At 49.1% G+C, this 16,926-nt stretch overlaps 1 protein-coding gene across 1 annotated transcript in view; it reads left to right on the top strand.

Moving 5' to 3' along the window:
- The window catches only part of Tram2 (translocating chain-associating membrane protein 2), a 77,829-nt gene extending 70,149 nt beyond the window's left edge, over positions 1-7,680 (top strand). Inside the window, exons 5-11 of the mRNA NM_177409.3 lie at positions 2,166-2,224; positions 2,843-2,927; positions 3,440-3,510; positions 4,747-4,851; positions 5,096-5,239; positions 5,944-6,107; positions 7,442-7,680. Coding sequence (NP_803128.1) covers positions 2,166-2,224; positions 2,843-2,927; positions 3,440-3,510; positions 4,747-4,851; positions 5,096-5,239; positions 5,944-6,107; positions 7,442-7,515 — 702 coding nt within the window. The 3' untranslated portion in view covers positions 7,516-7,680. The remainder of the gene's footprint in view (positions 1-2,165; positions 2,225-2,842; positions 2,928-3,439; positions 3,511-4,746; positions 4,852-5,095; positions 5,240-5,943; positions 6,108-7,441) is intronic.
- Positions 7,681-16,926: the final 9,246 nt, after the last annotated feature.

Genomic DNA, 16,926 nt, shown 5'->3' with positions numbered 1-16,926 from the left:
CTCCCTTATCCTCCTTCAGACAGCTGCCTAGACAGGGCTAGAAAGGGCTCCTCACAGAGCATGAGTCACTTCTCCTCTGACTCTTAACTCTGCCTCCTACAGTCCCAGTGGACTGGACATTTGTGAGCAGGCTGCATTTTTCCGAGAAGTTTTTTTAGGCTTCTTGGCTTCCAAGTTCTGAATTCTCTGTCTTCTATGTGAAGAGGCCTGTTTAAAGTGAAGAAGTTCCTGTTTAAACACACAAGCCCATCCGGGCCTTGGGTCTCTGGGATACCAAGGCTCCTGGCCAATCTTTTTGACAGAAATGTATCCACACACCACCACCACCACCACCACCACCACCACTGCCACCACCAATCTAGGAAACACCACTCTTCATGTTAAATGCATAGCTGCTTCCTCTAAGAAGAGGCTATCTCACCCTTTAGGGTTTTCTGAATGGAGTCTGAGTGTGGCTCTTTAGGTGTCGCTGTTCCTGAGTGCCAAGGTCTGACAGAGGCACAAATGTGTGTGACATATACGGGGATGAGACAGCAGTGGTGTGGGTATGTCAAAGGTCACTGCTACCACACACCACCACCCCCATGGCTGGAGCCCAGTGCAGCTCTGTGCCTCACTGTGTGTGCGACCCAGGCAAGAGGGAGGACAGGAGGGGTGAGCAGAGAGTATAATTGGGATTATAGGGCTTGGGGGAGACCTCTTCTCTCCAGTCTTCCTTGCTGTATCTACACTAAGATGCCTGTGATACAGGTATCTTGATTGGCCCTTAGGTTGCCTAGCTCACTGTGCTAGGGAAGCCTAGGGTTGTAGCTTCAGGACTGTGGACAGGACTCAGCTTGCACGCTGTAGGTGAGAGGAAACACAGCTTAGCAGCTTCCAGTCATTTCCAGGAGCTCTGTGGACTTTGATCTTCCCATCCCCCAGCCGTGATGAGCCCCTGCCCTGCATCCCAGGGGAAGCCTAAGGTTCTCAGACTTCTCCGGGCCACCAGCTCAGCTGACAGTCTCATTTCCTGAAGCAACATGCCCGAAGCTCTGGGATGAGGAGGTTGGAGGCCCAACTCAGATTGCAGCTGGCTTACTGAACAAACCTCATTTCAGATCTTTCCAGACTGTGCCTTCATTTTGATTTTTTTTTTTCTGCAAGAGGTGACAATTTGTCTAGATGATAAGAGCCCCTCCTGGCTTGATTTGGTTTTGATGGTGTGTTTGGTTTTTCTTCAGAAAAGAGTTGTTGAGAACATTCATTTCTCGGTCACTCACTCAGTCAGTCAAATAGCTTTTCTGATTGGACCCTTGCTGGACATGGATTGTTTACTCCTGTGTCTTATAGTAGAGATCCATCTTGCCTGTCTATGAATGCAGTAGGTCTTCGGCTGAGGGGATGGCTAGTTAGGATTTCTATTGCTGTGATAAAACACCATGACCAAAAGCAACTTAGGGAGGGAAGGGTTTACAACCCTACAGCTTGGTGTCCATCCTCCAGGGAAGTCAGGGTCACAGTGTATCCATAGTCAGGAGGTACAGCAAGATGAATGCTGGGGTTCAGTGCTCCTTCTCCTTTTTATCTTGCCTGGGACTCCAGCCCACATGGGGGTGACACCCACAGTATGAGCCTTCCTTGGTCCAATTTAGAAACTTCCTTGTCGACACGGGCAGAGATTTGCCTCATACACAGGTGGTTTTAGAGCCTGTGAAGTTGACCATCAATATTATCCATCACAATGATGAGAAGAGTTTCAGTCTCCGCTGGGTGTTGCTCTTCTCGTGCAGGATTGTTTTATTATGGAAGCAATTCCTGAGTGTGTACATGACAGATACCTCACTAGACACTGTCACATAAACATTTATTCCCAACAGTAACTCTGTAAAGTTAGTTAGCATTTCACTTTACACATGAGCCTGGGGAACCTTCAAGAGACTGACAAGCTGTTTTCAGTAGACGTAGCTTCTGTCAGACCCCTCTGGAGACATGGGTGGCCAGACCCAAGACCATGGCACATCACTCCACAGTGGGACAAGTGCCAATGCACGTCCTACACCCTGAGGTCCTTTGTTCCCAAAATCTGTTTGTTCCTCTTGGCATCAATGATCTCGGGGCCAGTCAAGGCCCTAGCAGGTCACATGGTGACATCTCTAAATGCCTTCTCTTCTCACCCATCACAGGAAGGATATTTAACAAACCCAAGAAGCCTCTGGGAAGATTACCCGCATGTGTACCTCTCGTGAGTATTTGTGTGACTCATTAAAGCCAGTGATGAGCAAGCTGTGAGTTGAGCCTGTAGAGCATGGGGTGGCAGGCAGTCTGTCTGTTTGAGAATCTCCACGTGAGGCATTATCTGCATTAACTCCACAGAGGTACCTATTCTGCACGGGACAGATACAAACACAACTCTAGATTTGTGTTTTATTGGAGACCCTTTAAATTCATAGCACATCTTCCCCTCCATACTCATGTTCCTACTTGTGATGCTGCCAAGACCAGGCCTGTCTCCCTCCAGAGGCCACACTGTATTTCTTAGGCCTCCCAGAGCAGCAATAGCAAAGGGTGTGAAGCTGAACAACTTAGAGCCTTTCTGTGGTTGTATTCAGTGGTCCTTCTCTGGGTTAACATGATGTGCTTGGTCGCTACTGCTTCCTCTAATGGACATGCTGTGACCCCTTAAGTGGTCTTATACATGATGCCTGCCGTGGGCGTGGTGATCCCTGCATCCACCCCTCCCTTCCTCCCTCCCTTGCTTCTGGTCCTGCTGTTCACCCACAGTCTTGGCTTAGCCCTTTCCTTATGCTCTTGGCAAGTCCCCTGGGGATGTTCTTGGTCACACCAAACCCCTCATCTCCAGCTTCCAGGTGAAGTTTTTCTACTTGGGACAGCTGGCATACTGGTTGCACTCACTACCTGAACTCTACTTCCAGAAGGTGCGGAAGGTGAGTCTTCCCTTTCCCCACCCCCTTTAGAGGCCTCTCTTTCCTGCAGGCCTCCTGTTTTTCCCAGTGACTTCTCCCTTCCCTTTCTCCGGAAGCATGATGTGTTGGCTGATGACAGGGAACCACACAGACACCCACGAGAGTGTTGTCAGGGTCTTGACTCCTCCACGAGATGTGTGCCCACTGGCAAAATCTAATCTAATCCAGATATTTGATCAAGGCCGTCTCGCCATCCCCCATCCATTTTTATAATTTTCCTCAGAGTAATGCAGAAAGCCCTCTTCCCAGTTCCTGTGTCTTCATTCCCAACCCAGAGTTGCCTTCTGGCACCAGTCTTGAATCTGCTGCCTCGGCCTTCTTGTTACTAGCCCGTGTGTGTGGTTCTGGTGTGACATGGAACCGTGGGAGTATGGAGACCTGACCCTTCCTTGTTAACCTCTCATGTTCTCTCAGTTCTAATCATATTCATTTGGAGTCTGAGCAAGCTCACTGTCTGCCCATCTCTTTTCCAGGAAGAAGTCCCACGCCAGCTGCAATACATTTGTCTGTACCTTCTTCACATCACTGGGGCATACCTCTTAAAGTGAGTGAGTGTGGAGGGAGCCAGCCCCATTTCCTCGCCCTTTCATGCCTCGGTGCCTACCCACAGGGTCACTCAGTTAGCAGGCATTTAGTGCATACTGGCTTTTAGAGGAGTACCTTGCTACCTTGGGAATACAGGCAGTAGTGGAGGACTCTCCTATCTCCAATTATTCATTCTCCAACTGGTAGGAAAGACAGTCTATAAGAAAGATGGGTGTGATGCAGTATGGACCGATAGCCAAGAGAACCCAGAGGGTTAGCCACCTGTTCTCGAGGCAGAGGCGAGGAAGGCTTCTAGTAAAGTGGTCCTTTGAACTGTGACTTTCCAGTCAGAAACTTGGCTCTTGCCACATGGTATCCAATGCGGCTGGAGCAGTACGGGCCCTACAGTTAATTTCAGTTTGTCTTATAATGAAATAGAGAGCGGGTAGCCATATGGTTGCTCTGGAAGTGTGAAGCGTTACTACATTAGGCCTCAAGTGCCTCTTTTACAGACAGTATTTTGATGAATGAACTGTGCTTGGTAACTGGGCTTTTTATGAACTTTTCATGCTCTGAGTAGGGCCCAAACTCTGTGTATGCTAGCCTTTGAGAGCTTCGCTGTAATGCCCAGATGTCTTGGGGAGCCCTGTTTCTGAGGAGCTCATAACAGGCTTCCTGTGAGACCGACCAACGTGGGTGAATAGTGTGTGTGGCGGAGCCCATCAGCTCTCACGTTCTGGCTTTCTGTCTCGAGGTGAAGGGTCATGGCAGCTGTCTCAGCCGTGCTCTGATGTGGGATGCTCACAACTCACATGCAGAAGGGTTATGGTGACAGCATCACCCAGCAGTGAGTGTTGAGCACCACACACGGGGAGAACTTCCTGCTTCCTCAGATAGTGCAAAGTCAAATAGCAGGAAATCTTCATATATGTACCCCCAAAGCCCAGCAACCTTGTTCTAGCCCCCCCACACACTTCTATGTATGATTCCAGTAGCATGAGCATAGAAAGGGCCAGATATCATGACGTATATGGATCAGGTTCATTGTAGGGACAAGCAGGTGAAATGGATCAAAGTCTGGGGAGTCAGTACAAGAAAACTACTGGAAGGTGCAGCAGCCGAACTGTGAGGAAGGATAAAGCACTGTCCCGCAAGAAGTGGATGGCAGAACAGAGAGCAGCCTGAGCTACCTCAGACCAATGGCTTCTGCTCTGGGGTGTCGGGCAGGGAGAGTAAGGCTTGTCTTTCCCTCCAGCCTGAGCCGCCTGGGGCTGATCTTGCTACTACTGCAGTACTCCACCGAGGCCCTCTTTCACATGGCTCGGCTCTTCCACTTTGCAGACGAGAATAACGAGAGGCTGTAAGTAGGGTTGCTGGATGCTGGCCTGTCCAGAGACTGATGGGGTGGGACCTGGGTATCTCATGCAATCTGACTGTTTGAGGGGTCCCACCCTACATTTGTGTCTGTTCAGGAACTTCTGAAACTCTCACCTTCCTGGGTCCTGTTTGATGCTCTTTCCCACTCTGGGTTGCTTCTGGAAATGGGGTGAAGGTTCCTTGAATGACTCCCAAAGCTGACATCCCTTTTCTACCCCTGAGAGCAGGTTTAACGCCTGGGCTGCTGTGTTTGGGGTCACGCGTCTCTTCATCCTCACCCTCGCTGTGCTGACCATTGGCTTTGGATTGGCTCGGGTGGAAAACCAAGTGTTTGACCCCGAGAAAGGGAACTTTAACACCTTGCCTTGTAGGTGAGTTGGCAGAAGTCTGGGGTGGTGAATAGAGGGGCTCTCTGAGCACTGCCAGGTACCTCCTGAACATGGCGTGTCTTCATAGAAGGTCGGGGTACAACCTCCCACACAGTGACGTTTAGGGGCAAGTATGTTAACATCCGTCTCCTGCCTCTGTCCTACATTCTTCAGTCCACAGCTTTCACGTGCTCTTGTGAGGAACCCAGTCCAGATGCAATGTGGGGCCCCTCACATTTTGCTCAGCAATCATGGTGCAGAGGACATTTTTCATCCCAGCGGGGTTGATCATGACACTCTCAGGAAGCTCAAGATAGAAGCTTCATCTTTTATTTCAAGCTGTGTGGTCCATGAAGCTATAGGCATTAGAGTGTGTGTGATCTTGATATAGGAGAAGAAAATTATTTCTGCACTCTCATATGCTAGCTCTTTCGAATGTTAGCAATATTCATCTAGATTGTTATGGGCCAGGCATGTGGGAGAGAGGACAGTGGTGGATCTGTAGGATTAGTTTGATTGTGGTGACCATCATCACCTTAGGGCCTTCACCTCACATTGCTCGTGTACCAGAGAAGAGACAGACTGAAGAGCACACCCTTGCTGGTGTCGGGAGCTGTGGGGAGGGTGGGCCACAGGAGCTACAGAGACCTCCTTCTGCAGTCTGTAGACCTGAACTTTGCCCATAGATCCATTTCTACCCTCCGCAGGCTTGGCATGCTGCTGCTGGTGTGTGTCGCCCAGGCCTGGCTCATGTGGCGCTTCATCCACTCCCAGTTGCGGCACTGGCGGGAGTATTGGAAGGAGCAGAGTGCCAAGCGTAGAGTCTCTGCTGTCCCCAGGCCCCCAGCCAAGCTCCTCAAGAGAGAACCTGGTGAGTGACACCCTGTGGCAAATGAGCGAGTGGCTGGGGACTGCAGATTGGTGAAGGAGAGCTGGCACTTAAGTGCTCCACAAACCAGTCCTGCTGGCGTCCCCTCCTTGTAGACATTTTTCTCCCAGCCTGGAACACGGTAACCAGCATGTAATTGGCCATGAGCCAGAGACCCAGTGTGAGCAGGCTGGCTCTAACAGGGCCTGGCTTAGGGCAGCACTGGGTGGGGGTAGCTTCTGGCATGTAGCTAAGTTCTCCTGCTGTTGCTGCTGTTGTCACCCGTGTCCCGTGCTACAAAGTGGCCGTGTGTGTCCTTACCTGCTCTTGTGCTCTCCGTCTTGGCCCAACCCTGCCTCCGAGGCTTCCCATCTCTCTTCAGGACTGACTGACTCACAGTGACAGTGTTAGGGAGGAGCCATGGAGATGGGGCACACACATCTCCTTTAACTCCTGAGCATCCTCAAGTGATCCCCTATGCTCACAGGTCCTCAGACATTGTAGCTCAAGTCTACTACCCAGCCTTGCTTGGGGCCTGGCCTGTCTGCATGCCTGTTTTCTGACTCACCTGCATTTTCCCATGCAGCTGCCTGCCTGGAAAGAGCCTGTGTGTGTGTGTTTGTTTGTTAGCAGTCATTTGGATGTGAGGAAGACTTGGAATGGGTTAGGAGGAGGGGTTTCAGTGATGCCACAACTCATTAAATTTGTGGAGGTATTTTTCTCTCCTTTTTTATTCTTGTTGTGTTTGGTTGAGACAGGATTTCTCTGTGTAGCCCTGGCTGGCCTGGAAATTGCTCCATGGACCAGGCTTGCCTCAAACTCAGAGATCCCCCTGCCTCTGCCTCCCGAATGCTGGGATTAAAAGCTTTGACCACCACCCAGCTTGGTCAAAGGAATGTCAGGCCTTGCCCCTGCAGTATCTTGTTCCCCATTTCTTCTCCTTGTTACCATTCTTGTTGCTGAGACCTGTCAGAGCTCTGTGGAGCTGAGGGATTGAGAACACTGGGAGAACTAAGAGATTAACGCCGGCATTGCTCAGATCTCAGTGTAGGCTGCTGCCCTTTCCTCAGTTTCTGTGAATCACGGTAGGTGCCCTCCACTAAAAGATAGTCAAAGGCTAAACATGTAAAGCAAAGCCACTTATCAAAGACACTAGGACAGGCAGCAATCTGCCCTGGACTGTCTCTGGGCTTCCATTGGCTACAGCCTGCTTCCTGGTCGGATGGTCTGCCTGCCACAAAGCCATGTCCCCATAACACCCGACCCTCCATGTCTCCATTTTCCTGCCTCAGTGTCAGCTGAAACCCTGTGTGTGTCTCTTCTCTACATTCCCCCAGGTTACCATGAAAACGGAGTGGTGAAGGCAGAGAACGGGACCTCCTCACGGACTAAGAAACTCAAGTCTCCCTAGCGCCACTGTGCTGAGAACAGGGATCCTCTGGATGAGGAAGCCCTGGCCCCAGCTCAGTCTCTCCACCCTCCTGCCCATGCTCGTCTCCACCAGCAGAAGCCTTGGCATCAAAGGGGGAGTTCCTCTCTACCTTCTAGTCTTTCTCTTCTTTCATAAACCATTCTCAATAAAGCCAAAAATCTTATACTCTTGCTCCCCTGAGCCGCCAGATGGCCTCACCTCTGTCCTATCTTGAGTTTTCTCAGAGGCCTGCATTCTCCTGATTGTCTTCCTGCTCCTTCCCTCCTCCTCCTCCTCCTCCTCCTCCTTCTCTCTCTCTCCCTCCCTCCCTCCATCCGTCCCTCCCCCTGTCCTCCTCCCCTCTCCCTCTCCCCCCTCTCCTCCCTCTTCCCCTCTCTTTCTCTCTCCCCCTTCCCCCTTTTCTCACCTTCCTCCCCTCTCTCTTTCTCTCTCTCTCATGGCTGCTTCTCATCCTCCTTTCTTCCTAACTTTAATGTGCAATTTCTCTGATTTGTACAACCGGGGGGAGCTAAGATGGCAGCCCTGCCCTTGGGTCTCAGGGCTTGCCAATCTGGAAGCCTCTGGCCAAGGAGCCTCCCCTAGAGCTGGTGGCAGATCCTCGGTGGCCCTTGTGGACAGATTGGATTACAATATTCTTGGTGCTGACCGACAGACAGTCAAGATGTAGGATTCTGGTTCTACGCATCCTTCGCTTTGGGGACATAGTGACTTAATCCAGAAAGACAGTGTTAATTAACTATTGAGTCCCAGGACTCCAGAGAGCTTCCAGTGTGTCATTTGAATTGGAAAGCAGCCTGCCTTCACTCTCTGAGGGGACATGCTAAGGAGGATGTGCCTTCCCACTTGTCCCACAAGAGCAAAGCACATCAAACATCTGCCTCTTCTAGAAAGGTGGCTCGACAAACAGAAGAGTCGATCTGGACCATTCTCCACCCACCAGCATCTGAAACCAAACCAAAAGGCAGTTACAAACCCGCCCAAGACACGCTGTTCCCAAGTCCAGAGATGGCCTGCCCCAGCCGGCCAAACTTGCAACCTCAACTTCATCTCTCTGCAGAAACAGGAAGCCCCAAGGACTCCATCGCCCGCCATGTGTTCCTTTGGCCACCTTCCCTCTGGCCTCACCTGAGTGTTCTTTTAAAGTTGTTAATGTTGTTTGTTGAGCACACCCAGAGCCTGACACCAGGATGCCTCAGGGTTACTCTTCTGGTTGCATGAGCTGACACAGCCATGTCCACAGGAGTCTGTGACCCCCTTCCCTTCGGTGTTCTTTCCTCTCTCTTCTACCTGAAGACGGGGTCATCAGGTCCTTATGGTACCTTGTGAGGACTTTTAGAATGGATTTAGGCTTTAAAGGGTCCCCAAACTCTGAGCTAGAGTATAGGGGAGCAGTTCTTGGTAACACAAGACATTAATGTTACCTAATATTCTGCCTGGCCTTCCTTTGACACCATATCTGAGACCAGAGCTTGAGTGTTTACCCATAAAGAGGGAGCTGGGTCTTCAGCAAGAGCTCCCTTCCAAGCCACTGACGATGGATGTAAAATCTAGTTTACCCACAACTGAGGAATTTGGTTCCAAACACCAACGTGGCATTCTTTTTCTCTGTGTCCAGCTTACACATAGACATGCTGGATGTGTTGAGCATACAGAATAGAGATGAGATCCCCTTGGCTTCTTGTGTGTGAGCTTAGGAAACAAGACAGAATTTTGAAAACTCATTCCTCTATTCTCTCCCTCTTCTTTCCTGGCCCTTCTCTGGGCATCCCCAAAGAATTGATCTGGCACCTTTCAGCCAGTGTAGCCCACCTATCCGGGTAGGGATTTTAATTGAGTTTATGCTTTGAAATGCCTTCTGTTGCTGTGTGGAAGCTCAGCCGGTGGCTCCCAAGCTCACCTTACCCCATCAGTCTAGGTGACCTCCTGGACCATCTCCAAGCTAAGAGCCTGCCTCCCTAAGTTGCTGGCAGGCCCTTGCCAGCTCACTGCAGGAACTTCGTCTCTAGGCTGAACTACTTAGTTACTCCTTAAGTAAATACTTGTGACAAGCATGAGACATGTGAAGGTCTTGGAGGAACAGGGGTATAAAGAGCAGCTGTCTTGGATCCAGGGGTCCTGTCCCTCTGGAGGGGTTTGTTATTCCCGGTACACTTAGATGCCTGAGATGATATGGATTCATTCCTTAGAAGTCTTGCAAGCGTCCTCTGTTGCTGGTTTGTTGGGATTGATCTAGGCTCTTCTAGAACATAAGGTCAGTAGTAGGAGTTTGGGGTGTTCATTTCCAGAAAAGCCTGAGACCAAGGGCAGCAGCTCGCCAGCCTTGACTTCTGGGCTGTTAGCAGGCTTGGGAGAACTATGGGGTGCTTTCTCACCCACCCAGCCTCTCTGGCATTGATGTTATAGGAAAGCCAAGACTTTGTGAAGTTGGCACAAACCTTGTTGCCAGAATTACAGAAACTAAGTTCCACACCATCCTTCAAACATGCAGGCTAGCATGTAATCTGGGTGCTCTGGCCCCATTCTTTGTTTTTATGCAGGCTCTCCTGTCCCCAAAGTACCACACCCTTAGTGAAGGACCTGCCATACTCCGCCAAGTTTGAGATGTTCAGTACCATCTACCAGGACCAGAAGATTCTAATCACTACCTCAGCAGCCACTGCCTGTCTCTCAACATCCCTGGAATTCCAGTAGGTGCCAGTGGCAGGACTGGTGGACCGAGAACCCCCTGTTGCTAGTTGCCCTCCCCAGAGGTGTGGTGACTCAGGGGACAGTTACTTCTACAAGCTCCTCAGGCTTGGGTGCCTACACTATGAATTAGCTCCTTGTCTTCCTCCTATGGTCAGAGGTGGTCCTGGGGAAGAAGAAGCAGGCTAAAGCCAGGGAAGGAGGCTTTCTGCTATTCTGGTCAGTCCTAGCCCTGTGTCCCTAACTGGTTCACAGCAGCGGCAGCAGCAGCAGCATGTGGCTAGCCTAAGGGTGAACTTTAGTCACTTCTATTTAGATGACTATGCTCTGGCTACTCACACAGTACTTTTGAAGAGTGCCTGGGACTGTAAGAGCCCCTGAAGGTTTATTCCCCTGTTTAGTCCCCTCCGGCATTTTTTTTTTAAAGTAGGAACAGAAAGAGTGCATTTTCCAAAAGTCTACAAAGCTCACTTAGATTCCACACATCCTCAAAGAAACTTGCTGACTTCTTGCAGCGAGGGAAGGCCTTCATTTGCATTTGTCTTTAATGGCTTTCAGCCTTCCTGGTTGGGTTTGCTGAAGTCTGGAGTGGGAGGAGGTATAGGGTCCGGGCTTAGGGAACTTTCTCTGCTTGAGGGCCTCTGTGTCTACAGCACATTCTTCTCTCTGGCTCTGTTCTGGTGCGGCATGGACCGACAGGCAGTGAGTCAGAACAGTGAGCTGCTCTTCCACCTCCCTCGGCGTCCTGAGTGCAGCCTCTTCCCTCAGAACAGGATGCTAGGGAGAACATCAATGCCAGGCTTTTGAAAACATCCGTAGAACCCTTCTCCAGCCCGTGGTGAGCGTGAGGAGGATGCTGGCACCGACTTCTCGCCCTTTCCCTGCCTTTTAATACAAGTGTTAGCTCCATTACATCTGCTTTCAAAGCTTTGCAGATGAGAAGAAAAGTCACGCCGAGTGGCCTCTGTGAAACTTTTGTTCTTGTCCTAAGCAGGTCCTTGTCCTGTCACTCTAAAAAGTGCCTTATATTGCCTTGTGGCCTTCACTGGTACTGTATGGCCTGGCCCCCCAACTGCCAAGGCTCTAGGGCTGACTGGCATACAAAGCCAATGACAGCATACCTCAGTACAGCTCCAGGGGAAAGGGACATGGGTTGACAGTATGTGTCATTTGTTATGACCCTCTTCTCCCTCACACATAGCGTGAGACCTTGCTTGTTCTCTTTTTTTTTTTTTTTTTTTTTTCTAGTCTCCCATTGTCTGTACCTTCTGGCTGTGGAAGCTTGTGAGGTAACCCAGCTGCAGACACCCATGCCTCCTGTCTAATAAGGGAAGCTTGGGGGTTGGGAAAAAGGTCACCTCTGTGTACCTCTGGCCCTGTGTGGCGAGCCCTGCTCTTCCAGTTTCCTCATTCCCACCCCAGGTTAGAAACAGCACCCTCTTCCTATCTGTTTTAGTTCCATGTAGCCCAGAGTCTGTATGAGGAATGTGTTTACTTGTGCTCCCTTGTTCCAAGTCTTAGCTCATTGGTAACCTGTTTGGCAGTGCCTGTGATCTGGTAGCTGCAAAGCTCCTGGATTCCTGTCAGGGTTATCTTGTGTTCCTAGTACCACACCAATCCCCTCCCTGACCCTAGCCTGCTTGCCTGCCTGTTCCCGCCTGCCATTCCGGGTTGTGCAATAACCCTCCCAGCCGGTGGTCTTGTCCCTTACTGCATCCATCCTGCAATATCTGGAGAGAGGGGACCCACAGGAGAGGTCGTCATCATCCCTTACAGAAGTGTCAGTCCCTTCCTATTGCTGTCATTCGCACGGCCCTGCGTGGGTTTCTGTGGCAATCTTACAGAATGTGTTGTGACGTCTTCGAGATCTTTACGTTGTTTTAAAAAATAAAATAAATGTGTTGAAGAAAACAAAAACAAAAGCATCCTCAGACCGGGACATTGTCAGTGTCTGGGGATAAGATCAGTCTGGAGTCGCTGACATCACTATCATCACCAAAGGCATTCCAGGGTTTCTTGTTCCTGTGCAAACAATGGGCCATGTTTCCAAGAATCAGCCACAGTGGTGAGCCCTGTCCGCCCCGCTACTGCTCGCCCACCCCCATGATGGGGCCTGGCTGTGGTGGTGAGTGCTGCATTCTTTGGGGTACAGATTCATGTGTGATTAAACCTCACTTTTCAGTTACTCTGTTTAACACACACTTGAAGGATGAGCGGAGGAGCTGGTGCCCCTGCGCAACTCACAATGCAAATGTGGACACTTTGACTGTTTTTCTACATTAGCCTGTTCATGTTATGGACCAAATTCAACAAGGAACTCAAGGAAAATGTGTACCTGCCATATTTATGCTTTCTTATTAAAGGGTTGGGGGAGGGGCGTCTTACTTTTGGTGAAGTCTTTTTTTTTTTTTTTTCCAGAGTCCTTTTTCCACTGTTTCTGTCTGGTTTTAGAAACAAGCTACAGTTTTGTATGGATTTTTTAAATGTACATTTTGAAACAAATGATCAAATATTTTCTGAAATACATGAATAAAGGGCACAGAATTATTGGTCATAACAATCTCTGATAGGCTTCACTGGTGTGTTGTATAGGGTAGATTTTTGTTTTTGTTATGTTTTGTTGTTTTGTTTTTTTTAAGTCTTGATTCTTCCACTTGTTTTTACTTTGAGAAACAAGTCTGTGTCAACTTTAGTTTTTGTCTAAAATTTTTCACTATATAGTAATTGGGGTTTTTTGTTTGTTTTGGCTTTTTGTTGTTGTTGTTTGGTTGGTTGGTTATGTGTTTCGAGACAGGATCTCACTATGTATTTCTGGCTGACCTAGAACTCACTGTGTAGCCCAGGCTAGCCTCAGACTCACAAGAGATCCACCTGCTTCTGCCCCTGAGCAGGATTAAAGGTGTGTGCCACTGCAGCTGGCTGGGTTGGTTGGTTGGTTTGGGGTCTGTGGGTCCACAGCAGTAATGGAAGCTAATGAACTGGGGTAGGGAGGGCACTTGCATTTCCCATGCTTGTGAGTAATATGCATTGTTTTTATTTCGTCTCTAACAACAAAGGGGATTTCCTAAGAGGTTATGTAAGCTGGAAGCACCAGAAGGAAGGCCTCTGTTTTGACTACTCCTGTGAAGGCATTCAGCTTTGGAAGGGACACGGGTCTTGGTCTCCGTGAATGCAGTGTCCCCAATTTAGTAAGCATGGTGGCATCAGCAGTGACTGGTGTCGTGTAAACAGCCTGCTTGTGCACGAAGCTGTCTGCGGCACTTTCCAGAACCATGCTTGGGGGGTGCTCAGGAGATGTGTGCAGTTACAGGTGGCAGTTAGCCAAAGGAAACCTCCAGGGGGGGTAAAAATCACCCAGAGAGAGAGAGAGTGGAGCTGGCAGCATCAAGCCTTGGTGCAGATGGCTTTCTGTCCTGCTCTGCACAGCATGCCACATGATATCCAGCCGTTAGCTCAGCCCATTTCTCATCTGCCCTGTGGGGGTTCCCCTCACCTCCAGATATGGTGACTGGTGATGGTATTACAATCATGGTGCAAACAAACCTATATATAATTTTTGAGACAGGTTTGTTTTGTTTTGTTTTGTTTTGTTTTGTTTTGTTTTGTTTTGTTTTACATAGCTCTGGCTGACCTGTTAACTGGCTTTTTAGTCCAGGCTTGCCTCAAATGGCAATTCAGCCTTAGGCCACCTGAGAGCATGGATTGCAGGTGTGTACCAGCATGCCCACCTTTAAATCAGTTGTTCTGTATTTGCTTTTGAGATGAGGATCTTAAAATATATAGTCCTGGCTGGCCTCAACTGTGTTCCAGAGTAGATTGTCCTTGGACTTGGACAGTCTTCCTACCAGGTGCCAGGATAGTAGATGTGCACAGCCATACCTGGCTAAACTGATCTTAATGGACATGCGTGTGCTTGTGTTCCAAAAGGATTAAAAAGCCACATACCCAGGGGTCCTTGGAAACAAGAGAGAAATCGTCTTTACCTGTTTTTTTGTTGTTGTTGTTGTTCGTTTGTTTGTTTTGGTTTTGGTTTTTGTTTTGGTTTTTCGAGACAGGGTTTCTCTGTGCAGCCCTGGCTGTCCTGGACCTCACTCTGTAGACCAAGCTGGCCTCGAACTCAGAAATTCACCTGTCTCTGCCTCCCAAGTGCTGGGATTCCCAAGTGTACTGAAAGCCCGTTGACACAAGTGAAACCCCTAAATTAGACAGTATGTCCAAGGCCTCCTACTGGTGTATTTGGGGTACACATCCTGGATGGAATAGTGGCTCTTGGCCAGAGGCTCACCACCACCAAGCCTGTCTTTACCCAAAAGGCAGCTTTTTGTTTTTTTCCTGCCCTGAAACAATGACCCTTCCTTATCAGTCTTGGACACTTCCTTCAGTTAAGTCTGATAGCTGTGGCTAGCTACCCGTATGCTGCTGACCCTGCAGACGATTGGCAGTGCTCATTCTGATTCCGTTCTCCGGTGACTTATTTGAAAGAGCAGTCATCTCTTAGTATTGCTCTCAGTACAGGTATCACTTAGCTATCATTTGCCACCTGAGCCCAGGCTTCAAGATGCATGCCAGTTGTGACAGTATCCTACAGTACTTGATGGCACCTCATGGCTGCATGCTCCTCCAGGGTCTCAGAGAAGAGTGAGATCCACTCTGACTTTGGAGTGAAAAGTGAGGATGATGTTTCCACAGAAATGCCCTTCAGCCTTGGTCTACGAGATGCCTTTCATACCTTGTCAGGGCTTAGCAGGTCTTCTCAGTCTTGGATCAGTTTGGAAGGTGCAAGATGAGGCATGGGAAGGAAGCCAACTTTACATACGACCACTTTCTCCTTGACACTACAGTGAGCAAATAGAAAGGTCTATCTATATGGTATCTGGTGGGAAAGATACGAAATATGTGGTCAGGACTGAGGTCCCAGGGTGTGGTGGCTTCAGAAGGTCCCCAAAGGCTCATATATCTGAATGCTTGGTCATTAGGCAATAGCCATGCCTGAGAGGGATTAGGAGGTGTGGCCTAGTTCAAGAAAGTATCACTTAGGCTGGCTGGGCTTTGAGGTTTCAGAAGCCCAAACCAAGCCCAGTGGCTCACTCATTCTCTTCCTGCTGCCGTGGATTCAGAGGTAGAACACTTCAGCTCCTTCTCCAGCACCTTGTCTGCCTGTGTGCAGCTATTCTCCCCACCATGACAGCACTGGACTAAACCTCTGAAATTGTAAGTAAGCCCCAGTTAAATGCTTTTCTTTATAAGTGTTGCCACTGGCATGGTGTTTCTTCAGAGCAATAGAATGCTGACAGAGGGCATGAGTGCTGCTGCTTCTAAGGGGATGAAAAAAAAATTAAAGAGAACATCTCTATCTCAGCAAAAACCCAAAGCTATTGGAAAAAGACTGAGAAGTGTTTCCATGTGCTACTGACCATAGTTATCTGTGAAAGATTGACAGGAGCAGCCCTTAGCATCTTGGAATTTTCATCGTCTAAGGGAGGCAGCAATAGTTTAAGATTAGAAAATACAGAATCCTGGGTTGGGGAGGGGCTCTCAGGATACTCTGGGTACTGTCACTCAACTTGCCCAAGTTTAAACTTTAGATAGATAGATAGATAGATAGATAGATAGATAGATAGATAGATAGATAGTTAGTTTGGTGTGTGTGGTGCTTTGAATATGCTTGCCCCCATAGGCGGTGGTACTGTTAGGAGGTGTGGCCTTGTTGGAGGAACTGTGTCACTGTGGGGGGTGGGCTTTAGTGTTCCACCCAGTGTGGAAGAGTCAGTCTTCTGGCTGCCCTCAGAACAAGATGCTAAAAACTCTGAGCTCTTTCTCCAGCATCCTGCCTACCTGGACACTGCCATGTTTCCTGCCATGATGATAGTGGACTGAACCTCTGAACTTGTAAGCCAGCCCCAGTTAAGTGTCATCCCTTATAAGAGTTACCTTGGTCATGGTGTCTCTTCACAGCAATGAAACTATAAGTAAGACAGTATGTGTACACATATTTGAGTGTGAGGGGGAGCTTGCTATGGTGTGCATATAGAGAGCAGAGGTCAACCTTGGATCACCTTGTCTTCTTTGAAGTAGAGACTCAATAGCCATTGCACTGGGAACTCTGGGATCACTGGCCTATGAGCTTCCTGGGGAGGCTCTGGTCTCTGCCTCTCATATCCCTGGAGGAGTGCTAGAATTTCAAATGCATGCAACTACAGTGGCTTTCTTTTGGGCTCCATGGTTTTGAACTCAGGTCATTACACTTTCCCAGTTAGCACTTTTACCCACAGACCCATCCCCCTGGCTCAGGGCTCTAGAATTTAGAAAGCATATTTGAGATGGCTGATTCTTGCTTAGGATAAATCTAAAGGAAAGGGATTGGCCTCCCTAATTACTGAGTACCTTCTGGGAGGGAGCACTGGGTAAGCTAGATCCCATGGAAGGGCACGTCAGTCTGAGATGGCCGCCTCCCAAGAGACCTCTCTGAGGAAGGGAAGGAGGAGGAGCAGAGGAGCCTTTGGACTTGAGCAGTTGGGGACTAGGGTTGTGCACAGGATCTCTGTGGAAAATGACCTAAAAGCTCCCTCAAGAAAAGTGCCATGTATGTAAGAACAAGCCAGTCTGACACATGCCATTTAGCCAGCCCTGGCTCCAAATGATATTACTAACCAGTGGAATAATATGTTGCTCCCCAGCTTCCTGGTTCTCCTTTTTAACTCCTCC

This window comes from Mus musculus, chromosome 1 (genome assembly GCF_000001635.26).
Source record: "Mus musculus strain C57BL/6J chromosome 1, GRCm38.p6 C57BL/6J".
In the NCBI taxonomy this organism is placed as follows: Eukaryota; Metazoa; Chordata; class Mammalia; order Rodentia; family Muridae; genus Mus; species Mus musculus.
This window is presented reverse-complemented; position numbering and strand designations above follow the sequence as displayed.